A 22,960-nucleotide genomic window follows, 5' to 3' on the forward strand; every position below is an offset into this window, starting at 1 on the left:
CTCCTCACAGCAAGAAGGTCGCAGAGGCGACCAAAGTCATGCACATGGTCTATAGAGCCGGGGACATGGAATGTCACTTGGCTGGTAGAGAAGGAGCCGGAGCTTGTTAGCCGGAGCGTTACAGACTAGATATAAGCCTCACCGCCACTCACAGTTCAGGGTCTGGATGAAGGTCTACATTTCACTGGTGTTGCCCATGATGAGCGGTGGCGGGCTGGTGTGAGCTTGCTAATAGCCCCATAGCTCAGCCGCCACATGACAGGGTACAGGTCTCACTGTTGTGTCGGCCTATGGGCAGTGTACCCAGCCCTCTTGGAATCCCTGGGAAGGGTACTGGAGGTCGCCGATGTTCTATTCTGTGGGACTTCAACTCATGTGGGCAACGCCAGTGACACCTGGAGAAGAGTGATTGGTGAGAACCTGAACTGTGTTCTGTTATTGGACTTCTGTATGTCCATAACAAACACCATGTTCAAGCACAAGGGTGACCATCAGTGGACGGCGAGGTCTGAGGGTACATCTTGTGGCAGTGATGTGTGGTCAGGGAAATCAAGGCAATCAGTGATTGAACAATGAAATCTAAAATTACCGTGTGTCACAACTATATACAAATTGTTCTGAAATATATCCAAATAAGCCCGTTTTCCCCTCACTTCTGCTGCTGAAGCTCGGCTGAAGTCACAGTGTCTCTTAGTGGCCTCTACAGGCCGCTGAGCAGTACTGCAGGAAGCTTGGTTCTTCTTCTCCTGCAGCTGACCGTGTTCAGAGGCCCGTTCATGATCCGCTCTCTAACATGAGCTTTTAGAACCAGAGCGAACAGCAGCTTCTTTTAGAGCTCTGCACATGTGCTCTGAGGACAAACTCAAACCACCTGAACAAACCTGTGGGAGAACCTTGGATGTAACTGAGCATGTGCAGAGGAGAAGAAGTAAAAGCAGCGCCAAGTTTCAACAAGCTTGGTCTTGGTTTGTAGCTAAGGCTCTGTTCATTTTTATGTTTACAATGATTAGACATTAGTTAGAAATACATTTAACAACATCGGGAATGAATTTGTGTAATGAGTTGGTCTGTGAAGTGAGACTATGTAATCCATTCAGCTCTTTGTTCAGGTATGGGACTTTAGCTCAGTAGGATTGCTGTTCGCGCTTCAAGCCTGTTGTCCATCCATAAAAGTCACCACAGGCTACTCTCTTGTGGAGCCCTCTGTCTGCAGGGTCTTCAACTCACACCTCAGGGAGCTTCTCCCAGGTCCCGGGGGACTCTGAGGACATTGAGTCCGAGTAGACCATGTTCTCAGCCTCCACTGTCAATGCGGCTGCTCGGAGCTGTGGTCGCAAGATCTCTGGAACTTGTCATGGTGGCAATTCCCAAACCTGGTGGTGGACGCCGGAAGTAAAGGACGCTGTCAAGCTGAAGGAGTCCCATCGAGCCTTAGCTTTAGGTCTCAGGAAGTAAACAGGGAGTGGCAGTCAAAGCACACCGCAGCTTATACCGTCACAGAGGTGAAAACACAGGACTGGGAGAAGTTCTGGGAGGCCATGGAGGATCAGAATCAGAAAAGGTTTATTGTCAATGAACTGAAAACACAAACACAGGAACTTAGAGCTTTGGTGGAGGATTATCGATCGACCTTGAAGAAGTTCTGACAAACCGCCCGACGCATCAGGAGAGGAAGCAGTTCTGTCAGAGGAGCTGACATTGTCTCTTTCATTGTCTCATTGTGGACACCTCTGACATATGGACAGTATATAAAGCGTTGGGCCATGTGACATCAGCGGCCAATCAGATTAGTGGATTCCCGGCTCAAGCCACCTGCTGTTTGTAAGCCTTAAGCCTTTTCTCCTTCTCCTCTGAAACTTTCCTCCTCCTCTGAAGCTCGCCTCCTCTTCTGCAGCTCACCTCCTCCTCCTCCTCTGCAGCTCACCTCCTCCTCTGCACCTCGCCTCCTCCTCTGCAGCTCCTCTCTACATGTTTGCACGCGCGATTGGATAAATCTACTGAGGTATTTTTGATTGATTGGGACTAGAGCCAACACAGTGAGAGAAAGAGGGATTTCCTTTCATTTTGGAGCTCCAGCCCCTCGTGGTAAACAAAGCACTCAGGTAAGCAACTTGTTTACTTCTTACGGACTTTGAGATTGAGTCATTTAGATTTGTTTAGGGCCAGTTTTATCCTGGTTTTGCCCTGGTTTAGGCAAGGCAAGTTCACAAAGTAACTCAAGGTGCTTTACAGAACAAGAAAAGATGCATTAAAATCCCAATAAAAACGGATAAAAGTGGTAAAACAGTGAGAAGAATGAGGTGGAAATAGTTATTAGTAACAGCAGAGACAAAATATTGCAAAAACCCCAAAATGATAATAATAATTCTAACGTTTTGATCAATTTGGCGACAATAGGACTTTACAGACCTAAAGTTTACGCGTATGTGTCGACATTAGGCATTCTCTTTCAACAATTGAATGTCAAATCCGTAGAGAGGCAAGTCCACTGACAGTAAGAAATGATGATCTGATCTAACGTTGAGGCATTAAAATGGGGCAGACGGGGCACATTCTAGCCCGGCGTCGTCTTTAGCTTCAGTGCCACAGATCGGGCTTAAACCAATTACGCAGACGACAGACTTCACCTGGCGCTTCTTGGCCACAGTCGAGAAGTCAAGGAAACAAGTGAAATAAAAGAGACTCTTCTCCAGAATCTTAACCAGTTTGTCCGACAGGAAGCAGCATGCCGACCGTGAAAGGCAAGAAGAAGAAACCAAAGAGGGAAATGAGTCAAGACGAGCCTCCAGCAGAAGGTTAGACCGGCTTTAGACCTGGCTTAGATTTGTTTGTTTTTAAGACAAAGTAGGTTATTGCTGTTGTTATTCTAATACTTCATTTTTTCAGTTTCTGCAAGTACACAGAATATAAAACCCGACAGAGACAGAGAGAGAGAGTGAGAGCAAAGGAGATAAAGGAAAACAAAAGACATTCAAAGAAGCTACGGCACAAACTGTCCAACATTCACTATCTAAGTTTGTCCAAATTAAGCCCAAATGTCATTTTGTTTCAGTTCAGAGCTTGTTTGTCGGCTCGGTTTGTGTAAGTAATTAAGTAAGTCAAGTTCTATTTATAAAGCACCTGTAAACACCACAATGATCCAAAGTGCTGTAGAAAGGCAACATAAAATACAATAAAGCATAAGACAATGGTAAAATAAGGTAAAAATAACGCTATAAAAATGTTCTGCGTCATTTGTTTAAAGCCTGTGTGAACATAAAGGGTTTAAAGAAAGATTGAACAATATTCAGAGATCAGGCTAATGTCCAGAAGAAGACTAGACCAGAGGAAGACTGAACCAGAGGAAGACTAGACCAGAGGAAGACTAGAACAGAGGCAGACTAGAACAGAGGAAGACTAGAACAGAGGCAGACTAGAACAGAGGAAGACTAGACCAGAGGAAGACTAGACCAGAGGAAGACTAGACCAGAGGAAGACTAGAACAGAGGCAGACTAGAACAGAGGAAGACTAGACCAGAGGAAGACTAGACCAAAGGAAGACTAGACAAGAGGAAGACTAGTCCAGAAGAAGACTAGACCAGAGGAAGACTAGTCCAGAGGAAGACTAGACGTCATAAGGCGCTGGTACAGCTGGCAGCCCGGTGTAAACGCTCTCTCTTCTTTCTCACACTTATTGTGCTTTATCTCCTATATTTTGTAAATATAGTTAGTATATTTTTTCTACTTTACTGTACGATAGGGACACGCGCTGGAATAGTTTTTTAATTCAACTGTTTTTGACTTTTTTCGGCTGGATTTGAGCGTTTTTCGTTGCGTTCGTTGTGTTGTTGTGACGTGAGCTAGCTCCGAGCGAGCCCACCAGCCCCCCCCCCGCGCCCTCCGGCCGCGCTAAAGTACGGCGTGTCGTCGGTACACGTTTATATACACGTTTATATGAAAGAGGAACTTCACGAACGATCGGGACACGCACTGGAATCGCTTTAAATTAACTTGTTTTGACTTTATTCGGCTGGATTGAGTGTTTTCGTCGTGTCGTTGCGATGTGTCTTGGCTCTGAGTCCCCCGGCTCCGGCCCCGCCCCCCGGCTCCGGCCCCGCCCCCCGGCTCCGGCCCCGCCCCCCGCCCGGTGCCGTACCGCGTTTACACAAAGGAGGAACTCATGAAACTGCGGAGAACTGTCGTCTTACCCGGAGATCGTCACGTTATCCCGGCGGATATCCTAAGGAAAACGCAACGAGGCAGACGGGCTGGACGTAAACTCCGAGAGAAGAGAGGAGAAAACAGGAAGTCGGTTCCCGCCGTAGTCATGGGTAACGTGAGGTCCCTTCAAAATAAAATGACGGAAATAGCGAGCCTCATGCGGTCCCAGAGGATTTATAGGGACAGCAGCGTCTTGATTTTCACAGAGACCTGGTTAACAGCAGAAATGCCAGACTCTATTGTAGGTTTGGACAATTTTCATCTGCTGCGGGCGGACAGAACTAGAGAATCCGGGAAGAAAAGAGGAGGCGGTCTGGCGGTGTATGTGAACACGAGCTGGTCCAAACCCGAACACTGCACAGTGAAGGAGCAGCTATGTAACAAGGATATTGAACTATTGGCTATTGGCATGAGGCCATACTATCTGCCCCGGGAGTTCTCACATGTGATTTTAATCGCAGTCTATGTGACCCCGTCTGCCAATGCTGAAAATGCTTGTGAAGCACTGCTCTCCTGCACTTGTAGGCTGCAAACACAGCATCCACAGGCTCTCTTCCTCATCTCTGGTGACTTTAACCACGCTTCTCCCTCTTCTGTCCTACCAACATACACCCAGTATGTTACCTGCCCCACCAGAGAGAATAGAACATTGGACTTGTTTTTTGCCAACACCAAGGAGGCTTATTCCTCTTCCCCCCTCCCTCCCCTGGGCAGCTCGGACCACAACCTTGTACATCTGAGGCCTGTGTATGAACCCATCGTGCGCAGGCAGCCTGTGGTGTCCCGTGAGGTGAGGATGTGGTCTGCTGAGAGCGAGGAGGCTCTGAGGGACTGCTTCAGCACCACTGTCTGGATTGAGCTTTATGACCCACATGGGGAGGACATCAACACCATCACAGAGTGCATCACGGACTACATCAACTTCTGTTTTGAGAACATTGTTCCCTCCCGGACGGTGCGGTGTTTTCCAAACAACAAGCCATGGATTAACCGTGAACTGAAGGCTCTGCTGAAGGAGAAGAAGAGAGCCTTCAGGTCAGGGAACAAGGAGGAGCTGAGGACTGTGCAGAAGGAGCTGAGGAGGAAGATCAGGCAGGCTGAGGCCGGCTACAAGAGGAGGATGGAGGAGCAGCTGCAGCAAAAGAACATTCAGGGAGTGTGGAGGAGCCTGAAAACCATCTCGGGCTTCAAAATCCCCCCTGCCCAGACAGAGGGGGATCTACAGTGGGTGAATGATTTAAATGCTCACTTCTTGAGGTTTGATCGGTCACCCGCCCCTCCCCCTGCACAGCTGCATGCTCCCTCTTCCACAGCTGGACAATGCCCTGCATCTGTTCCTCTTCGCTTATCTGCCCCGGACCATCAGCTCCCCACTTCGCCTGGACTCACCCATCCCCCCAGCACACGGTCCCCCTGCCAACCACTGACTGTCACAGCAGCACAGGTGAGGAGTGAGCTGAAGAGGATTAAAGTGAGGAAGGCAGCAGGACCTGATGGCATCAGCCCCAGGCTCCTTAAGTCCTGCGCAGATGAACTGTGTGGAGTTATGGAGCATGTATTCAACATGAGCCTGAAGCTGAGGGTGGTACCACAGGTCTGGAAGACCTCCTGTCTGGTACCTGTGCCTAAGACACCGCGCCCCAAAGACCTCAACAGCTTCAGGCCAGTGGCTCTCACGTCCCACCTGATGAAGACACTGGAGCGGCTAGTCCTGGACCACCTCCGCTCCACCGTGAGCTCAGCCATGGACCCGCTGCAGTTTGCATATCGGTCTGGCATCGGAGTGGAGGATGCCGTCATCTCCCTGCTGCACCGCTCTCTCTCTCACCTGGAAAAGCCTGGCAGCTCTGTGAGGATCCTGTTCTTCGATCTCTCCAGTGCCTTCAACACCATCCAGCCGCTGCTCCTGAGGGACAAGCTGGAGACGGCTGGTGTGGAGTATGACCTGGCAGGGTGGATCCTGGACTACCTCACAGACCGACCCCAGTTTGTGAGAGCCCGGAACTGTGTGTCTGACACTCGGACCTGCAGTGTGGGGGCGCCCCAGGGCACTGTCCTCGCGCCCTTTCTCTTCACCCTTTACACTGCAGACTTCAGACATGACACGGACAGCTGTGTCCTGCAGAAGTTCTCTGACGACTCTGCCATCATCGGACTCATCACGGACGACGATGACGCGGAATACAGAGGACTGGCGCAGGACTTTGTGGACTGGTGTCAGCGGAACCACCTCCTCATCAACGCGGGGAAGACCAAGGAGATGGTGGTGGATTTCCGCAGACGCCACCCCACTGCCCCCTCACCAGTGAACATCCAGGGACGGGACATTGAGAGAGTGGACTCATACAAGTACCTGGGTGTTCATCTGAACCACAAACTGGACTGGACTCATAACACAGACGCACTGTACAGGAAGAGCCAGAGTCTGCTCTACCTCCTGAGGAGACTCAGGTCTTTTGGAGTGACAGGGCCACTCCTGAAGACCTTCTACGACTCTGTGGTGGCATCAGCCCTCCTGTACGGTGTGGCCTGCTGGAGCAGCAGCATCACAGAGAGGGAGAGGAAGAGGCTGGACAGAGTCATCAAGAAGTCCAGCTCCGTCCTGGGCTGTGCTCTGGACTCGGTGCAGGAGGTGGGGGACAGGAGGGTCCTGGCTAGATTCACATCTATGCTGGACCATGAGTGTCGCCCCCTGCAGGACACTCTCTCTGCTCTGGAGAGCAGCTTCAGTGAGAGACTGATCCACCCTCGATGTGCGAAGGAAAGGTTCCGTAGGTCTTTCCTTCCTGCTGCTGTCAGACTTTATAACAAAAACTGTTAGTACTGAACACTCGCAATACTGACCTAACCTAATACTGATGTGCAATTCTGTCATATGTGCAATTGCTGTTGGAATTCATGTGCAATTCATGTAAAATTCATGTGCAATCTAGGTGCTGTCGTGACACATATTCATGTGCAATTACTGTCGTGATCACATGCAATGGTATTTATGTATTTATTTATTTATTTGTCTATGGGAGTTTTTATTTATTTATAGGAGATCTTCTACTGAAAGTGTTTTTCAGACTTCCAATAAGTGATCTGTTCTTCTGGATCTACCTCTGTATCTACCTGCGTTGCACCAATGAAATTTCCCCATGTGGGACAATAAAGGAATATCTTATCTTATCTTATCTTAGACCAGAGGAAGACTAGTCCAGAGGAAGACTAGTCCAAAGGAAGACTAGACCAGAGGAAGACTAGAACAGAGGAAGACTAGTCCAGAGGAAGACTAGAACAGAGGCAGACTAGAACAGAGGAAGACTAGACCAGAGGAAGACTAGACCAAAGGAAGACTAGACCAGAGGAAGACTGAACCAGAGGAAGATTAGACCAGTGGAAGATTAGACCAGAGGAAGACTAGTCCAGAGGAAGACTAGTCCAGAGGAAGACTAGACCAGAGTAAGACTAGTCCAGAAGAAGACTAGACCAGAGGAAGACTAGTCCAGAGGAAGACTAGACCGGAGGAAGACTAGACCAGAGGAAGACTAGACCAGAGGAAGACTAGTCTAGAGGAAGACTAGACCAGAGGAAGGCTAGTCCAGAGGAAGACTAGTCCAGAGGAAGACTAGACCAGAGGAAGACTAGTCCAGAGGAAGACTAGAACAGAGGCAGACTAGAACAGAGGAAGACTAGTCCAGAGGAAGACTAGTCCAGAGGAAGACTAGACCAAAGGAAGACTAGACCAGAGGAAGACTAGTCCAGAGGAAGCCTAGAACAGAGGCAGACTAGAACAGAGGAAGACTAGTCCAGAGGAAGACTAGTCCAGAGGAAGACTAGACCAAAGGAAGACTAGACCAGAGGAAGACTAGTCCAGAGGAAGACTAGAACAGAGGCAGACTAGAACAGAGGAAGACTAGACCAGAGGAAGACTAGACTAAAGGAAGACTAGTCCAGAGGAAGACTAGACCAGAGGAAGACTAGACCAGAGGAAGACTAGACCAGAGGAAGACTAGACCAGAGGAAGACTGGACCAGAGGAAGACTGAACCAGAGGAAGATTAGACCAGTGGAACATTAGACCAGAGGAAGACTAGTCCAGAGGAAGACTAGTCCAGAGGAAGACCAGAGGAAGACTAGTCCAGAGGAAGACTAGACCAGAGTAAGACTAGTCCAGAAGAAGACTAGACCAGAGGAAGACTAGTCCAGAGGAAGACTAGACCAGAGGAAGACTAGTCCAGAGGAAGACTAGTCCAGAGGAAGACTAGACCAGAGGAAGACTAGACCAGAGGAAGACTAGACCAGAGCAAGACTAGTCCAGAGGAAGACTAGACCAGAGGAAGACTAGTCCAGAGGAAGACTAGACCAGAGGAAGACTAGAACAGAGGAAGACTAGACCAAAGGAAGACTAGTCCAGAGGAAGACTAGACCAGAGGAAGACTAGACCAGAGGAAGACTAGACCAGAGGAAGACTAGACCAGAGGAAGACTGGACCAGAGGAAGACTGAACCAGAGGAAGATTAGACCAGTGGAACATTAGACCAGAGGAAGACTAGTCCAGAGGAAGACTAGTCCAGAGGAAGACTAGACCAGAGGAAGACTAGTCCAGAGGAAGACTAGACCAGAGTAAGACTAGTCCAGAAGAAGACTAGACCAGAGGAAGACTAGTCCAGAGGAAGACTAGACCAGAGGAAGACTAGTCCAGAGGAAGACTAGTCCAGAGGAAGACTAGACCAGAGGAAGACTAGACCAGAGGAAGACTAGACCAGAGCAAGACTAGTCCAGAGGAAGACTAGACCAGAGGAAGACTAGTCCAGAGGAAGACTAGACCAGAGGAAGACTAGAACAGAGGAAGACTAGTCCAGAGGAAGCCTTGAACAGAGGCAGACTAGAACAGAGGAAGACTAGACCAGAGGAAGACTAGACCAAAGGAAGACTAGTCCAGAGGACGACTAGAACAGAGGAAGACTAGACCAGAGGAAGACTAGACCAGAGGAAGACTAGACCAGAGGAAGACTGGACCAGAGGAAGACTAGACCAGAGGAAGACTGGACCAGAGGAAGACTAGTCCAGAGGAAGACTAGTCCAGAGGAAGACTAGACCAGAGGAAGACTAGTGCAGAGGAAGACTAGACCGGAGGAAGACTAGACCAGAGGAAGGCTAGAACAGAGGCAGACTAGAACAGAGGAAGACTAGACCAGAGGAAGACTAGTGCAGAGGAAGACTAGTCCAGAGGAAGACTAGAACAGAGGAAGACTAGACCAGAGGAAGACTAGACCAGAGCAAGGCTAGTCCAGAGGAAGACTAGTCCAGAGGAAGACTAGACCGGAGGAAGACTAGACCAGAGGAAGACTAGTCCGGAGGAAGACTAGTCCAGAGGAAGACTAGAACAGAGGAAGGCTAGACCAGAGGAAGACTAGACCAGAGGAATACTAGACCAGAGGAAGATTAGACCAGTGGAAGACTAGACCAGAGGAAGACTAGACCAGAGAAAGATTAGACCAGAGGAAGACTAGAACTGAGGAAGACTAGACCAGAGGAAAACTGGACCAGAGGAAAACTGGACCAGAGGAAGACTAGACCAGAGGAAGACTAGACCAGAGGAAAACTGGACCAGAGGAAGACTGAACCAGAGGAAGACTAGTCCAAAGGAAGACTAGACCAGAGGAAGACTAGAACAGAGGAAGACTAGTCCAGAGGAAGACTAGAACAGAGGCAGACTAGAACAGAGGAAGACTAGACCAGAGGAAGACTAGACCAAAGGAAGACTAGACCAGAGGAAGACTGAACCAGAGGAAGATTAGACCAGTGGAAGATTAGACCAGAGGAAGACTAGTCCAGAGGAAGACTAGTCCAGAGGAAGACTAGACCAGAGTAAGACTAGTCCAGAAGAAGACTAGACCAGAGGAAGACTAGTCCAGAGGAAGACTAGACCGGAGGAAGACTAGACCAGAGGAAGACTAGACCAGAGGAAGACTAGTCTAGAGGAAGACTAGACCAGAGGAAGGCTAGTCCAGAGGAAGACTAGTCCAGAGGAAGACTAGACCAGAGGAAGACTAGTCCAGAGGAAGACTAGAACAGAGGCAGACTAGAACAGAGGAAGACTAGTCCAGAGGAAGACTAGTCCAGAGGAAGACTAGACCAAAGGAAGACTAGACCAGAGGAAGACTAGTCCAGAGGAAGCCTAGAACAGAGGCAGACTAGAACAGAGGAAGACTAGTCCAGAGGAAGACTAGTCCAGAGGAAGACTAGACCAAAGGAAGACTAGACCAGAGGAAGACTAGTCCAGAGGAAGACTAGAACAGAGGCAGACTAGAACAGAGGAAGACTAGACCAGAGGAAGACTAGACCAAAGGAAGACTAGTCCAGAGGAAGACTAGACCAGAGGAAGACTAGACCAGAGGAAGACTAGACCAGAGGAAGACTGGACCAGAGGAAGACTGAACCAGAGGAAGATTAGACCAGTGGAACATTAGACCAGAGGAAGACTAGTCCAGAGGAAGACTAGTCCAGAGGAAGACTAGACCAGAGGAAGACTAGTCCAGAGGAAGACTAGACCAGAGTAAGACTAGTCCAGAAGAAGACTAGACCAGAGGAAGACTAGTCCAGAGGAAGACTAGACCAGAGGAAGACTAGTCCAGAGGAAGACTAGTCCAGAGGAAGACTAGACCAGAGGAAGACTAGACCAGAGGAAGACTAGACCAGAGCAAGACTAGTCCAGAGGAAGACTAGACCAGAGGAAGACTAGTCCAGAGGAAGACTAGACCAGAGGAAGACTAGAACAGAGGAAGACTAGTCCAGAGGAAGCCTTGAACAGAGGCAGACTAGAACAGAGGAAGACTAGACCAGAGGAAGACTAGACCAAAGGAAGACTAGACCAGAGGAAGACTAGACCAGAGGAAGACTAGACCAGAGGAAGACTGGACCAGAGGAAGACTAGACCAGAGGAAGACTGGACCAGAGGAAGACTAGTCCAGAGGAAGACTAGTCCAGAGGAAGACTAGACCAGAGGAAGACTAGTGCAGAGGAAGACTAGACCGGAGGAAGACTAGACCAGAGGAAGGCTAGAACAGAGGCAGACTAGAACAGAGGAAGACTAGACCAGAGGAAGACTAGTGCAGAGGAAGACTAGTCCAGAGGAAGACTAGAACAGAGGAAGACTAGACCAGAGGAAGACTAGACCAGAGCAAGGCTAGTCCAGAGGAAGACTAGTCCAGAGGAAGACTAGACCGGAGGAAGACTAGACCAGAGGAAGACTAGTCCGGAGGAAGACTAGTCCAGAGGAAGACTAGAACAGAGGAAGGCTAGACCAGAGGAAGACTAGACCAGAGGAATACTAGACCAGAGGAAGATTAGACCAGTGGAAGACTAGACCAGAGGAAGACTAGACCAGAGAAAGATTAGACCAGAGGAAGACTAGAACTGAGGAAGACTAGACCAGAGGAAAACTGGACCAGAGGAAAACTGGACCAGAGGAAGACTAGACCAGAGGAAGACTAGACCAGAGGAAAACTGGACCAGAGGAAGACTGAACCAGAGGAAGATTAGACCAGTGGAAGATTAGACCAGAGGAAGCCTAGACCAGAGGAAGATTAGACCAGAGGACGATTAGACCAGTGGAAGACTAGACCAGAGGAAGACTAGACCAGAGGAAGACTAGACCAGAGGAAGACTAGAACAGAGGAAGATTAGACCAGTGGAAGATTAGACCAGAGGAAGACTAGACCAGAGGAAGACTAGACCAGAGGAAGATTAGACCAGTGGAAGACTAGACCAGAGGAAGACTAGACCAGAGGAAGACTAGACCAGAGGAAGACTAGACCAGAGGAAGATTAGACCAGAGGCTGCTGCAAAAGTGCGGTGCCCTCTGTTTTTTAACCGTGACCTCAGGACATCCAAAGGTCATCAGGTTGAGCTCTACAAAGAACATGGACGGACAAAACTCTGAAAGTAACAAATGTTCATCTTTTTGCAATGATTATTTTCAAAATCCGTTGTCATCTTCCTCCGAAGCGTCGTCCGACTGCTGTGACGTGTCTGTTTCATCAGCTGATCTTCCAGGATGTGGTCAGTCTGGCGAACCTGACCGCTTTGCCTGGCCATGCCGCCTGTCGCCCGGTGCGTCCTGGAGAAGTGTGTCCCAGACGAGCAGGAGCAGATACTATCAGACTATCAGCGCAGGAGCTCCACAGGGCTGTGTATTTTCTCCCCTGCTCTTCTCCCTGTACACAAACTGCTGCACCTCCAGCCACGACTGTAAAACTAATTAAGTTTGCGGACGACCCCCCCCCCCCCCCCCACCCCCCCCCCCCCTACACAGCCATCATTGAGTCCATCCTCACCTCCTCCATCACCTCCTCCATCACCATGTGGTACGCTGGAGCCACAGCCAGGGACAAACAGAGACTGCAGCGCCCTCTGCTGAGAAGGTGATCGGCTGCAGACTTCTGTCTCTGCAAGACCTGTACGTCTCCAGGGCTCTGGGACATGGACTATTTGAGCCACTCCCCCCAGGCAGGAGGCCACCCCCCTCAGGCGGGAGGCCACTCCCTTCAGGCAGGAGGCCACTCCCTTCAGGCAGGAGGCCACTCCCCTCAGGCAGGAGGCCACTCCCCTCTTAAACACTGTCACTTTCTGCACAACATATGTAAATTTAACTGTATATTTTCTGTACACAGTGAGCATATTTTTATCTTATAGTAAATTTAAATAGTTTTTCTTCAATGCATGCTCTTTTCTGATTGTATACATCTTGTTTTTATCATTGTTCATCGTTGTATATTGCACAGAATCACCAAAACAAGTTCCTATGTTTGTGAATTTAAGATTTATTTTCACAAGCCTTTACAAAGTACTACACACAATCATGTGAAAATCAAATTAAATTAAAGATGGGTGAAATAACAACCTTTTGTTTAATACTGTACATTATGAAATCATCTTTCAGTTTAATTTAAATGTTCAATTTGTTAGACATTTGTTTGTTTCTCGTCAGTTGTCGTGGAGATGGAGGAAGACAAGAACAGGAAGAACTCCCAAAGCACCGAGCGTTTTACCCCTGACCCCAGCGACCCTGCGCCACACAAGAAGAAGAAGAAAAAGAGGGCGCCCACCATCGGTAACAACATGCTAACGCGCTAACAATATGCTAAGAAACAAATAGATTTTAGCATTTCATATTTTAAAGCTACATATTCTGCTTAATTGACTTTCTTTTACCATTAACCGTGTCATATAGTTATTGTTTGCTTCACTCACACTTTTCCATCTTTTACTCCCATTGCTGACAGCAGAGGGCGCTCCAACAGCTAAATACTGCATTGGAAACCGAGGTGTAGTTTGTAATGCGTTTCCAAATGTATGCATATTTTTTTAAGTTTGAAAATGTGAAATACTTATCCCAGAATGTTCAAACGGTAATTAAAACCACTTTTAATTGTACAAAACATGGTGCGATTTTTGTCTGTTGCTCAAACTGTGGCCCTCTGCTGGCAAAAGTAGGGACTGCAGTGTGTCAAAATCCCAAATATGGTGCACAAAACACATCATATCAAATCCATAACGCTCAGGTCACCTCCCGAGGCGCTTCCTTCCAGCTACAGTCATTATGTATCGAAGCGGGATTGTTTTAGTGTCGATTCATATCTGTGGATTGAAGCTCTGACAATACGAGTTTACGTTTTATTTGGCTGAACATAAAAGTGTCTAAACGTTTCAGACGTGGAGACGGAGCCGGACGTCCCGAACGGAGAGATGAATGACCAGACGGAGCCGGAGGAGCAGGCGGCGCCGGTGACCAAGAGGACCAAACGCAAGAGGTGCGAAGAAGAAGAAGGTTTTACTGCTGAAAGTAGGACGCTGTCAGTTCTGTGTCTTTATTATGCGTTATTATGGGTTTTTATGGGTTATTATAGGTTATTATGGGTTATTATAGGTTATTATTTGGTATTATGGGTTATTATGGGTTATTAAAGACTATTATGGGTTATTATGGGTTATTATGGGTTACTATAGGCTATTATAGGTTATTATGGGTTATTATGGGTTATTATAGGTTACTATAGGCTATTATAGGTTATTATGGGTTATTATAGGTTATTATGGGTAATTATGGGTTATTAGGGGTTATTATGGGTTATTATAGGATATTAAGGGTTATTATGGGTTATTAGGGGTTATTATGGGTTATTATAGGTTATTGTAGGATATTAAGGGTTATCATGGGTTATTAGGGGTTATTATGGGTTATTATAGGTTATTGTAGGTTATTGTGGGTTGTTAGGGGTCATTATGGATTATTATAGGTTATTATGGGTTATTATGGGTTATTATGGGTTATTATGGGTTATTAGAGGTTATTATGGGCATTGATCAAAGGCCTTGAACTTCTATGTCCTAATAATACTCAATTGCTGTCTTACTCTGGAGCGAATTGAATTCATCCATGAAAATACATGAATTAGAGCTGGAGTGGTTAGGTCAATATGTTGAATATTAAAACAAGCAGAACAGGCTCTTCCAGGGCAAGTACGAGTCAGGTTTAAGATAAGAGGAGATAACTTAAAGTGCCATAAAATCATAGAAAGCAAAAAAAATCATGCTTTTATTTTAGTTTTTTTTTCTTTCTTTCTTGGCTGTGACATACTTTAAGTCAGGTTTAGACCAGGTTTTGACGTACTTTCCACAAAAGACTAAAACATGTAAACTGAGAATATGGAGTATGCATAAAATGTTCTCAAATAAAATAAAAATACCTTAAATGATACTTTCCACCAGTGAGAGAACATAAAGACAGACTCCTTATAGACTCTGATGTTGCAGGAAAACCCGCACTGCTGACAGCTGCAGTACCGACCTTCTGCCAGAAGAGGAGGATGTTGTGGACACTCGCTCGTCTCCTCTGCCCCTGCCCTCTGTGCCCTCTGTGCCTTCTGCTCACGCTCACAGCCAGGGCTCAGGGCGGGTCTTTGTGGAGCGTCACCGTGAGTAACTGTCACTCAGAATATCCTCTGCACTTGACCCGTTTCAGTCCCAAAAGAACTGATGTGGCAAAATAAAACACAACATTGCTCTGTAAACCAGGACTTTCACAAAATTAAACCAGGGCAAAGAAAGAACATTTATGCTCTGACGGTGTAAAGGATCAGACGTTTGATGGGCCTGACCTGGTCTTAAGTTGATTAAATGTCTTGTATTGAGTATTGAAGGTCATATAATGATCCAAACTACACTGAACACCATAGATACAAGATAAGAGATTTTTATTGTTCCTGGTGAAGAGACAAACCATGAAATGACATTTGGCACAGACGTAGACAAAACACAAAACACAATTAGAGAATAAATCTATTTTCAGTCTTGAAGTGTGAGTTCTCATTGACTTGGTGAGACTGGTCTGAGATCACGCCTAAATGATAATGATTGAATGAGTAAGAAGAAGGACCATGAGCAGAAAGAAATCAGATTATTATAGATTTTGCCATTTTAATTATCTTAGATCTCCAAAATGTTGATAAAAGGAGGCAGGAGAGCTTTGTCTGAACAGATAAACAGTCAGACAACCATTCATTTGCAGAGATTATGTCCAGGCCTTAAAATATGTTATATAAAAGAGGTCCAGCAGGTGGTGCTAGGCCTGCATCTTAATATTTTCCAGCGTCCTCCACTGTTCTGAAATTTCCCCCATTTTGGCACAAATAAAAGTTCTCATCTAATCAAAACGAAGAATCAGTTCCAGTTGATGTCGCCCTCCTCCTGAGCCCGTACGTCCTGTGTCTGATCTCAGGGCGGTTCCAACCTGAGCAGCAGAGGCACTCGGACCTGATGGAGGAATACATGGACCCTCGAGCCGACTGGACCACCAGAGACGTGGCCCTCAGAGTCCACAGCGGCTTCAAGTACAGAAACACTCGAATCTCCCACAAAAAACAGTCTCACAACGGCCCCAGCAAACGCAGAGCGGCTGTAGAACTGACTCACACATTTGTAATCGCGACAGTTGTGTTCGCTCATTATTCTCCCCCATCTCCCCCATCGTCAGGGTGATAGGCCTGTTCTCTCACGGCTTCCTGGCGGGCTTCTCCGTGTGGAACGTGATCGTGGTGTACGTTCTGGCGGGCGAGCAGATGACCAGGCTCTCTAACCTCCTGCAGCAGTATCACGCCCTGGCCTACCCGGCTCAGTCCCTGCTCTACCTGCTGCTCGCCGTGAGCGCCGTCTCCGCGTTCGACAGGTACGACCGCGGCAGCACACGGGCCTGGTAACGTCTACGACCGCGGCGGCACACGGGCCTCGCAACGTCTATGACCGCGGCGGCACACAGGCCTCGCAACGTCTACGACCGCGGCGGCACACGGGCCTCGCAACGTCTACGACCGCGGCAGCACACAGGCCTCGCAACGTCTACGACCGCGGCGGCACACGGGCCTCGCAACGTCTACGACCGCGGCAGCACACAGGCCTCGCAACGTCTATGACCGCGGCGGCACACGGGCCTCGCAACGTCTATGACCGCGGCGGCACACGGGCCTCGCAACGTCTACGACCGCGGCAGCACACAGGCCTCGCAACGTCTACGACCGCGGCAGCACACAGGCCTCGCAACGTCTACGACCGCGGCGGCACACGGGCCTCGCAACGTCTACGACCGCGGCAGCACACAGGCCTCGCAACGTCTATGACCGCGGCGGCACACGGGCCTCGCAACGTCTACGACCGCGGCAGCACACAGGCCTCGCAACGTCTATGACCGCGGCGGCACACGGGCCTCGCAACGTCTACGACCGCGGCAGCACACAGGCCTCGCAACGTCTATGACCGCGGCGGCACACGGGCCTCGCAACGTCTACGACCGCGGCAGCACACAGGCCTCGCAACGTCTACGACCGCGGCGGCACACGGGCCTCGCAACGTCTACGACCGCGGCGGCATACAGGCCTGGTGAGGTCTACGCTCGCGGCAGCACACACGCCTCGCAACGTGTACGACCGCAGCGACATACAGGCCTGGTGAGGTCTACGACCGCGGCGACACACGGGCCTCGCAACGTCTACGACAAACCCTCAATCCCATTTCAAAACCCTCCGCATGCATTTAAACTGGCCTTTTGGCATCCGTTATAAAAAGAGTCATATTCAGGACGTTTACGGGAATGAGCACAGTTATTTTCCGGGTGTATTTGATCCGTTTCGTTTGTTTGGTTTTGTTTTCCAGGGTGAATCTGGCCAAAGCGTCGATGGCTCTGAGGGGCTTTTTGACCCTGGACCCTGCAGCTCTGGCCTCTTTCTGTAAATCACAAACACTTGCATTCAATATCCAATTATACACAGTTTGGTCCTCTTTGTTCGAGTCAAAAAGAATTGACTTAAAACACAATTTGGTCCTATAACATTCCAATAAAACAATAACGAGCTCTTACTTCAGATGGTGTCACACTTCTCTTCTTTTTCCAGTGTACTTCGTGGCTCTGATTTTGTCCTTGTCTCAACAAATGACCAGTGACCGCATCAACCTTTACCCTACGGCCAACACGACGCTGTGGTAGCTTTTATATCAAACCAGACTTAGTCATAAAGCGTAACGTGCGGTGGCGTCATGGTCCTTCTTGTTCAGGCCTCCTGGTTCAGAGCAGCAGATCCTGAGGCCGTGGATCGTGGTCAACCTGGTGGTGGCGCTGTTGGTGGGACTGGCCTGGGCTGTGGTTTCCACCCGACCGGACATCGACTACACTGAGGGTACAGCACTGTGGATTAGCTAAACACCGGCTAACCTAACAAACTAACTCCACCCAAGTAACTATTAACTATCTCACAAACCAACCAACTAAGTCATTAACTAACTTACAAACTAACAAACGGACTAGCTAAGTAACTCACAAACCAACCAACTGAGTAATTAACAAACTTACAAACTAACTAGTTAACTAACTAACTCACTAACTAACAAACTAAAAAACCATCCAACCAACTAACTAAATTACAAACAAACTAACAAACAAGCTTACTAACTCACCAACCAACCAACCTACCAACTAACAACTAAGTAATTATCCTACTTACAAACTAACGAACCAACCAACTAACTAGCTAAATATCAAACTCACAAACCAACTAACTAACCAACTAAGTTACAAAATAACAAAAAAGCAACTATCTAACCAACCAATGAACTAACTAGTAAACTAACAAACCAGTTAACTGTAAACTAACTGACAAACAAACAAGCTAAATAACTCACAAACGAACCAACATAACAACTAACAAGCTAACTAACTCACAAACGAACCAACGTAACAACTAACAAACTAACTAACTCACAAACGAACCAACGTAACAACTAACAAACTAACTAACTCACAAACGAACCAACGTAACAACTAACAAACTAACTAACTCACAAACAAACCAACGTAACAACTAACAAACTAACTAACTCACAAACAAACCAACGTAACAACTAACAAACTAACTAACTCACAAACGAACCAACGTAACAACTAACAAACTAACTAACTCACAAACAAACCAACGTAACAACTAACAAACTAACTAACTCACAAACGAACCAACGTAACAACTAACAAACTAACTAACTCACAAACAAACCAACGTAACAACTAACAAACTAACTAACTCACAAACGAACCAACGTAACAACTAACAAACTAACTAACTCACAAACAAACCAACGTAACAACTAACAAACTAACTAACTCACAAACAAACCAACGTAACAACTAACAAACTAACTAACTCACAAACGAACCAACGTAACAACTAACAAACTAACTAACTCACAAACAAACCAACGTAACAACTAACAAACTAACTAACTCACAAACGAACCAACGTAACAACTAACAAACTAACTAACTCACAAACAAACCAACGTAACAACTAACAAACTAACTAACTCACAAACGAACCAACATAACTAACAAACTAACTAACTCACAAACGAACCAACGTAACAACTAACAAACTAACTAACTCACAAACAAACCAACGTAACAACTAACAAACTAACTAACTCACAAACGAACCAACATAACAACTAACAAACTAACTTACTCACAAACAAACCAACGTAACAACTAACAAACTAACTAACTCACAAACGAACCAACGTAACAACTAACAAACTAACTAACTCACAAACGAACCAACGTAACAACTAACAAACTAACTAACTCACAAACAAACCAACGTAACAACTAACAAGCTAACTAACTCACAAACGAACCAACGTAACAACTAACAAACTAACTAACTCACAAACGAACCAACATAACAACTAACAAGCTAACTAACTCACAAACAAACCAACGTAACAACTAACAAACTAACTAACTCACAAACAAACCAACGTAACAACTAACAAGCTAACTAACTCACAAACGAACCAACGTAACAACTAACAAACTAACTAACTCACAAACGAACCAACGTAACAACTAACAAACTAACTAACTCACAAACGAACCAACGTAACAACTAACAAACTAACTAACTCACAAACGAACCAACGTAACAACTAACAAACTAACTAACTCACAAACGAACCAACGTAACAACTAACAAACTAACTAACTCACAAACAAACCAACGTAACAACTAACAAGCTAACTAACTCACAAACAAACCAACGTAACAACTAACAAACTAACTAACTCACAAACGAACCAACGTAACAACTAACAAACTAACTAACTCACAAACGAACCAACGTAACAACTAACAAACTAACTAACTCACAAACAAACCAACGTAACAACTAACAAGCTAACTAACTCACAAACAAACCAACGTAACAACTAACAAACTAACTAACTCACAAACGAACCAACGTAACAACTAACAAACTAACTAACTCACAAACGAACCAACGTAACAACTAACAAACTAACTAACTCACAAACGAACCAACGTAACAACTAACAAACTAACTAACTCACAAACGAACCAACATAACAACTAACAAGCTAACTAACTCACAAACAAACCAACGTAACAACTAACAAACTAACTAACTCACAAACAAACCAACGTAACAACTAACAAACTAACTAACTCACAAACAAACCAACGTAACAACTAACAAGCTAACTAACTCACAAACAAACCAACGTAACAACTAACAAACTAACTAACTCACAAACGAACCAACGTAACAACTAACAAACTAACTAACTCACAAACAAACCAACGTAACAACTAACAAGCTAACTAACTCACAAACAAACCAACGTAACAACTAACAAACTAACTAACTCACAAACGAACCAACGTAACAACTAACAAACTAACTAACTCACAAACAAACCAACGTAACAACTAACAAGCTAACTAACTCACAAACAAACCAACGTAACAACTAACAAACTAACTAACTCACAAACGAACCAACGTAACAACTAACAAACTAACTAACTCACAAACAAACCAACGTAACAACTAACAAACTAACTAACTCACAAACAAACCAACGTAACAACTAACAAACTAACTAACTCACAAACGAACCAACGTAACAACTAACAAACTAACTAACTCACAAACAAACCAACGTAACAACTAACAAACTAACTAACTCACAAACAAACCAACGTAACAACTAACAAACTAACTAACTCACAAACGAACCAACGTAACAACTAACAAACTAACTAACTCACAAACGAACCAACGTAACAACTAACAAACTAACTAACTCACAAACAAACCAACGTAACAACTAACAAACTAACTAACTCACAAACAAACCAACGTAACAACTAACAAACTAACTAACTCACAAACGAACCAACGTAACAACTAACAAACTAACTAACTCACAAACGAACCAACGTAACAACTAACAAACTAACTAACTCACAAACGAACCAACGTAACAACTAACAAACTAACTAACTCACAAACGAACCAACGTAACAACTAACAAGCTAACTAACTCACAAAACAAGTGTAGTTTAGTGAGAGCTTATGGTCAAATCACGCTTTGTTTTTCAGATTTCTTGGTGACGATGGAAGTGGAGGGTTATCCACGAGGACCGGAGGAGAACCACGACCTCCCGGCATGACCATATATGGGCGTGACCCTCCATGGGCGTGACCCTCTATGGGCGTGACCCTCTATGGGCGTGACCCTCAGACTCTGAGACCCTCCTCCAGACTGTAGCGCCCTCTCTGGCCCGGATGTCGCAGGGATTTCTGAGCATGTTTTTGTAAATAAACGCAGAGGTGCATTGTAACCATGGATCCATTATAATATTGTAACCATGGATACGTTATAATATTGTAACCATGGATCCATTATAATATTGTAACCATGGATACGTTATAATATTGTAACCATGTATCCATTATAATATTGTAACCATGGATACGTTATAATATTGTAACCATGGATCCATTATAATATTGTAACCATGGATACGTTATAATATTGTAACCATGGATACGTTATAATATTGTAACCATGGATCCATTATAATATTGTAACCATGGATACGTTATAATATTGTAACCATGGATCCATTATAATATTGTAACCATGGATACGTTATAATATTGTAACCATGGATCCATTATAATATTGTAACCATGGATACGTTATAATATTGTAACCATGGATCCATTATAATATTGTAACCATGGATACGTTATAATATTGTAACCATGGATCCGTTATAATATTGTAACCATGGATCCGTTATAATATTGTAACCATGGATACGTTATAATATTGTAACCATGGATACGTTATAATATTGTAACCATGGATACGTTATATTATTGTAACCATGGATACGTTATATTAATGTAACCATGGATCCATTATAATATTGTAACCATGGATACGTTATATTATTGTAACCATGGATACGTTATAATATTGTAACCATGGATCCATTATAATATTGTAACCATGGATACGTTATAATATTGTAACCATGGATCCATTATAATATTGTAACCATGGATACGTTATATTATTGTAACCACGGATACGTTATATCATTGTAACCATGGATACGTTATATTATTGTAACATGCTGTCTGTCCTTGGCGCAATTACAGCTTTAGGCCACACGGTGGAGGTGCTGTACAGTAAAAAGTCACTTTGAACACTGGAGAAAAAAACACATTTGTTGTATTGTTATAAGAAAAATAAAAGTTCAGAAGTAAAAGTACAAAGTAGTGGTCCAAGAAATGACTGAAGAGCAAAAATAAATTATGATATTTTATTTGTTTTTATACACAGGAAAAAACTAAAACATTTATTTTACACGATTTTACACAAAATATATCCAATTGTTTCTCAGTTTGACCGTTTTTGTCAAGATTATAATTGTACTTCCTGGTTGAACACAAATATGACATAGGTATAGGTCATTCCACAGCTGTTACCATAGCAACCAGACATTAAACAAGAGCTAACCTCCACATAAATGACACAACAGTTCTGATCTGACACACAATAATACCATAAAACACATGTATTTAGTCCAACCATGGTTATAAACTGTCAGAAAAGTGTGTCGGTGTAAACTGTCTCTGTCGCACACTGATGACATCACAGAGGGATTCAGCTCTACTTCCTGTCATTTTAAACTTCAAAATGTCCTCACAAACTGCCACTTCACAGATGACAAACTATGACAAATATATAACCACAGATGCGATCCACTAAACTAAGTCATAATCAGGAAAACATGAGAACCTGTTATAGATGCACTTTAATAAAGAATAATATTGTGATGAGAAAACAATGTTTCCCAT

General features: G+C 45.4%; 1 protein-coding gene across 1 annotated transcript; it reads left to right on the forward strand.

Moving 5' to 3' along the window:
* Positions 1–1,993: 1,993 nt before the first annotated feature.
* On the forward strand, positions 1,994–21,280 carry LOC140359228 (transmembrane protein 237A-like). The gene is made up of 11 exons (XM_072444091.1): positions 1,994–2,102; positions 2,718–2,795; positions 13,177–13,299; positions 13,900–13,999; positions 15,003–15,163; positions 15,967–16,078; positions 16,222–16,413; positions 17,394–17,467; positions 17,633–17,720; positions 17,793–17,914; positions 21,188–21,280. Exons 2-11 carry the CDS (start codon positions 2,726–2,728, stop codon positions 21,256–21,258), a joined length of 1,113 nt encoding a protein of 370 aa, XP_072300192.1. The 5' UTR covers positions 1,994–2,102; positions 2,718–2,725; the 3' UTR covers positions 21,259–21,280.
* Positions 21,281–22,960: the final 1,680 nt, after the last annotated feature.

The sequence above is a fragment of the Eucyclogobius newberryi genome, unplaced genomic scaffold (assembly GCF_026437365.1).
Source record: "Eucyclogobius newberryi isolate DKJ021-1_F unplaced genomic scaffold, fEucNew1.0.hap1 SCAF_14, whole genome shotgun sequence".
Lineage (NCBI taxonomy): Eukaryota > Metazoa > Chordata > Actinopteri > Gobiiformes > Gobiidae > Eucyclogobius > Eucyclogobius newberryi.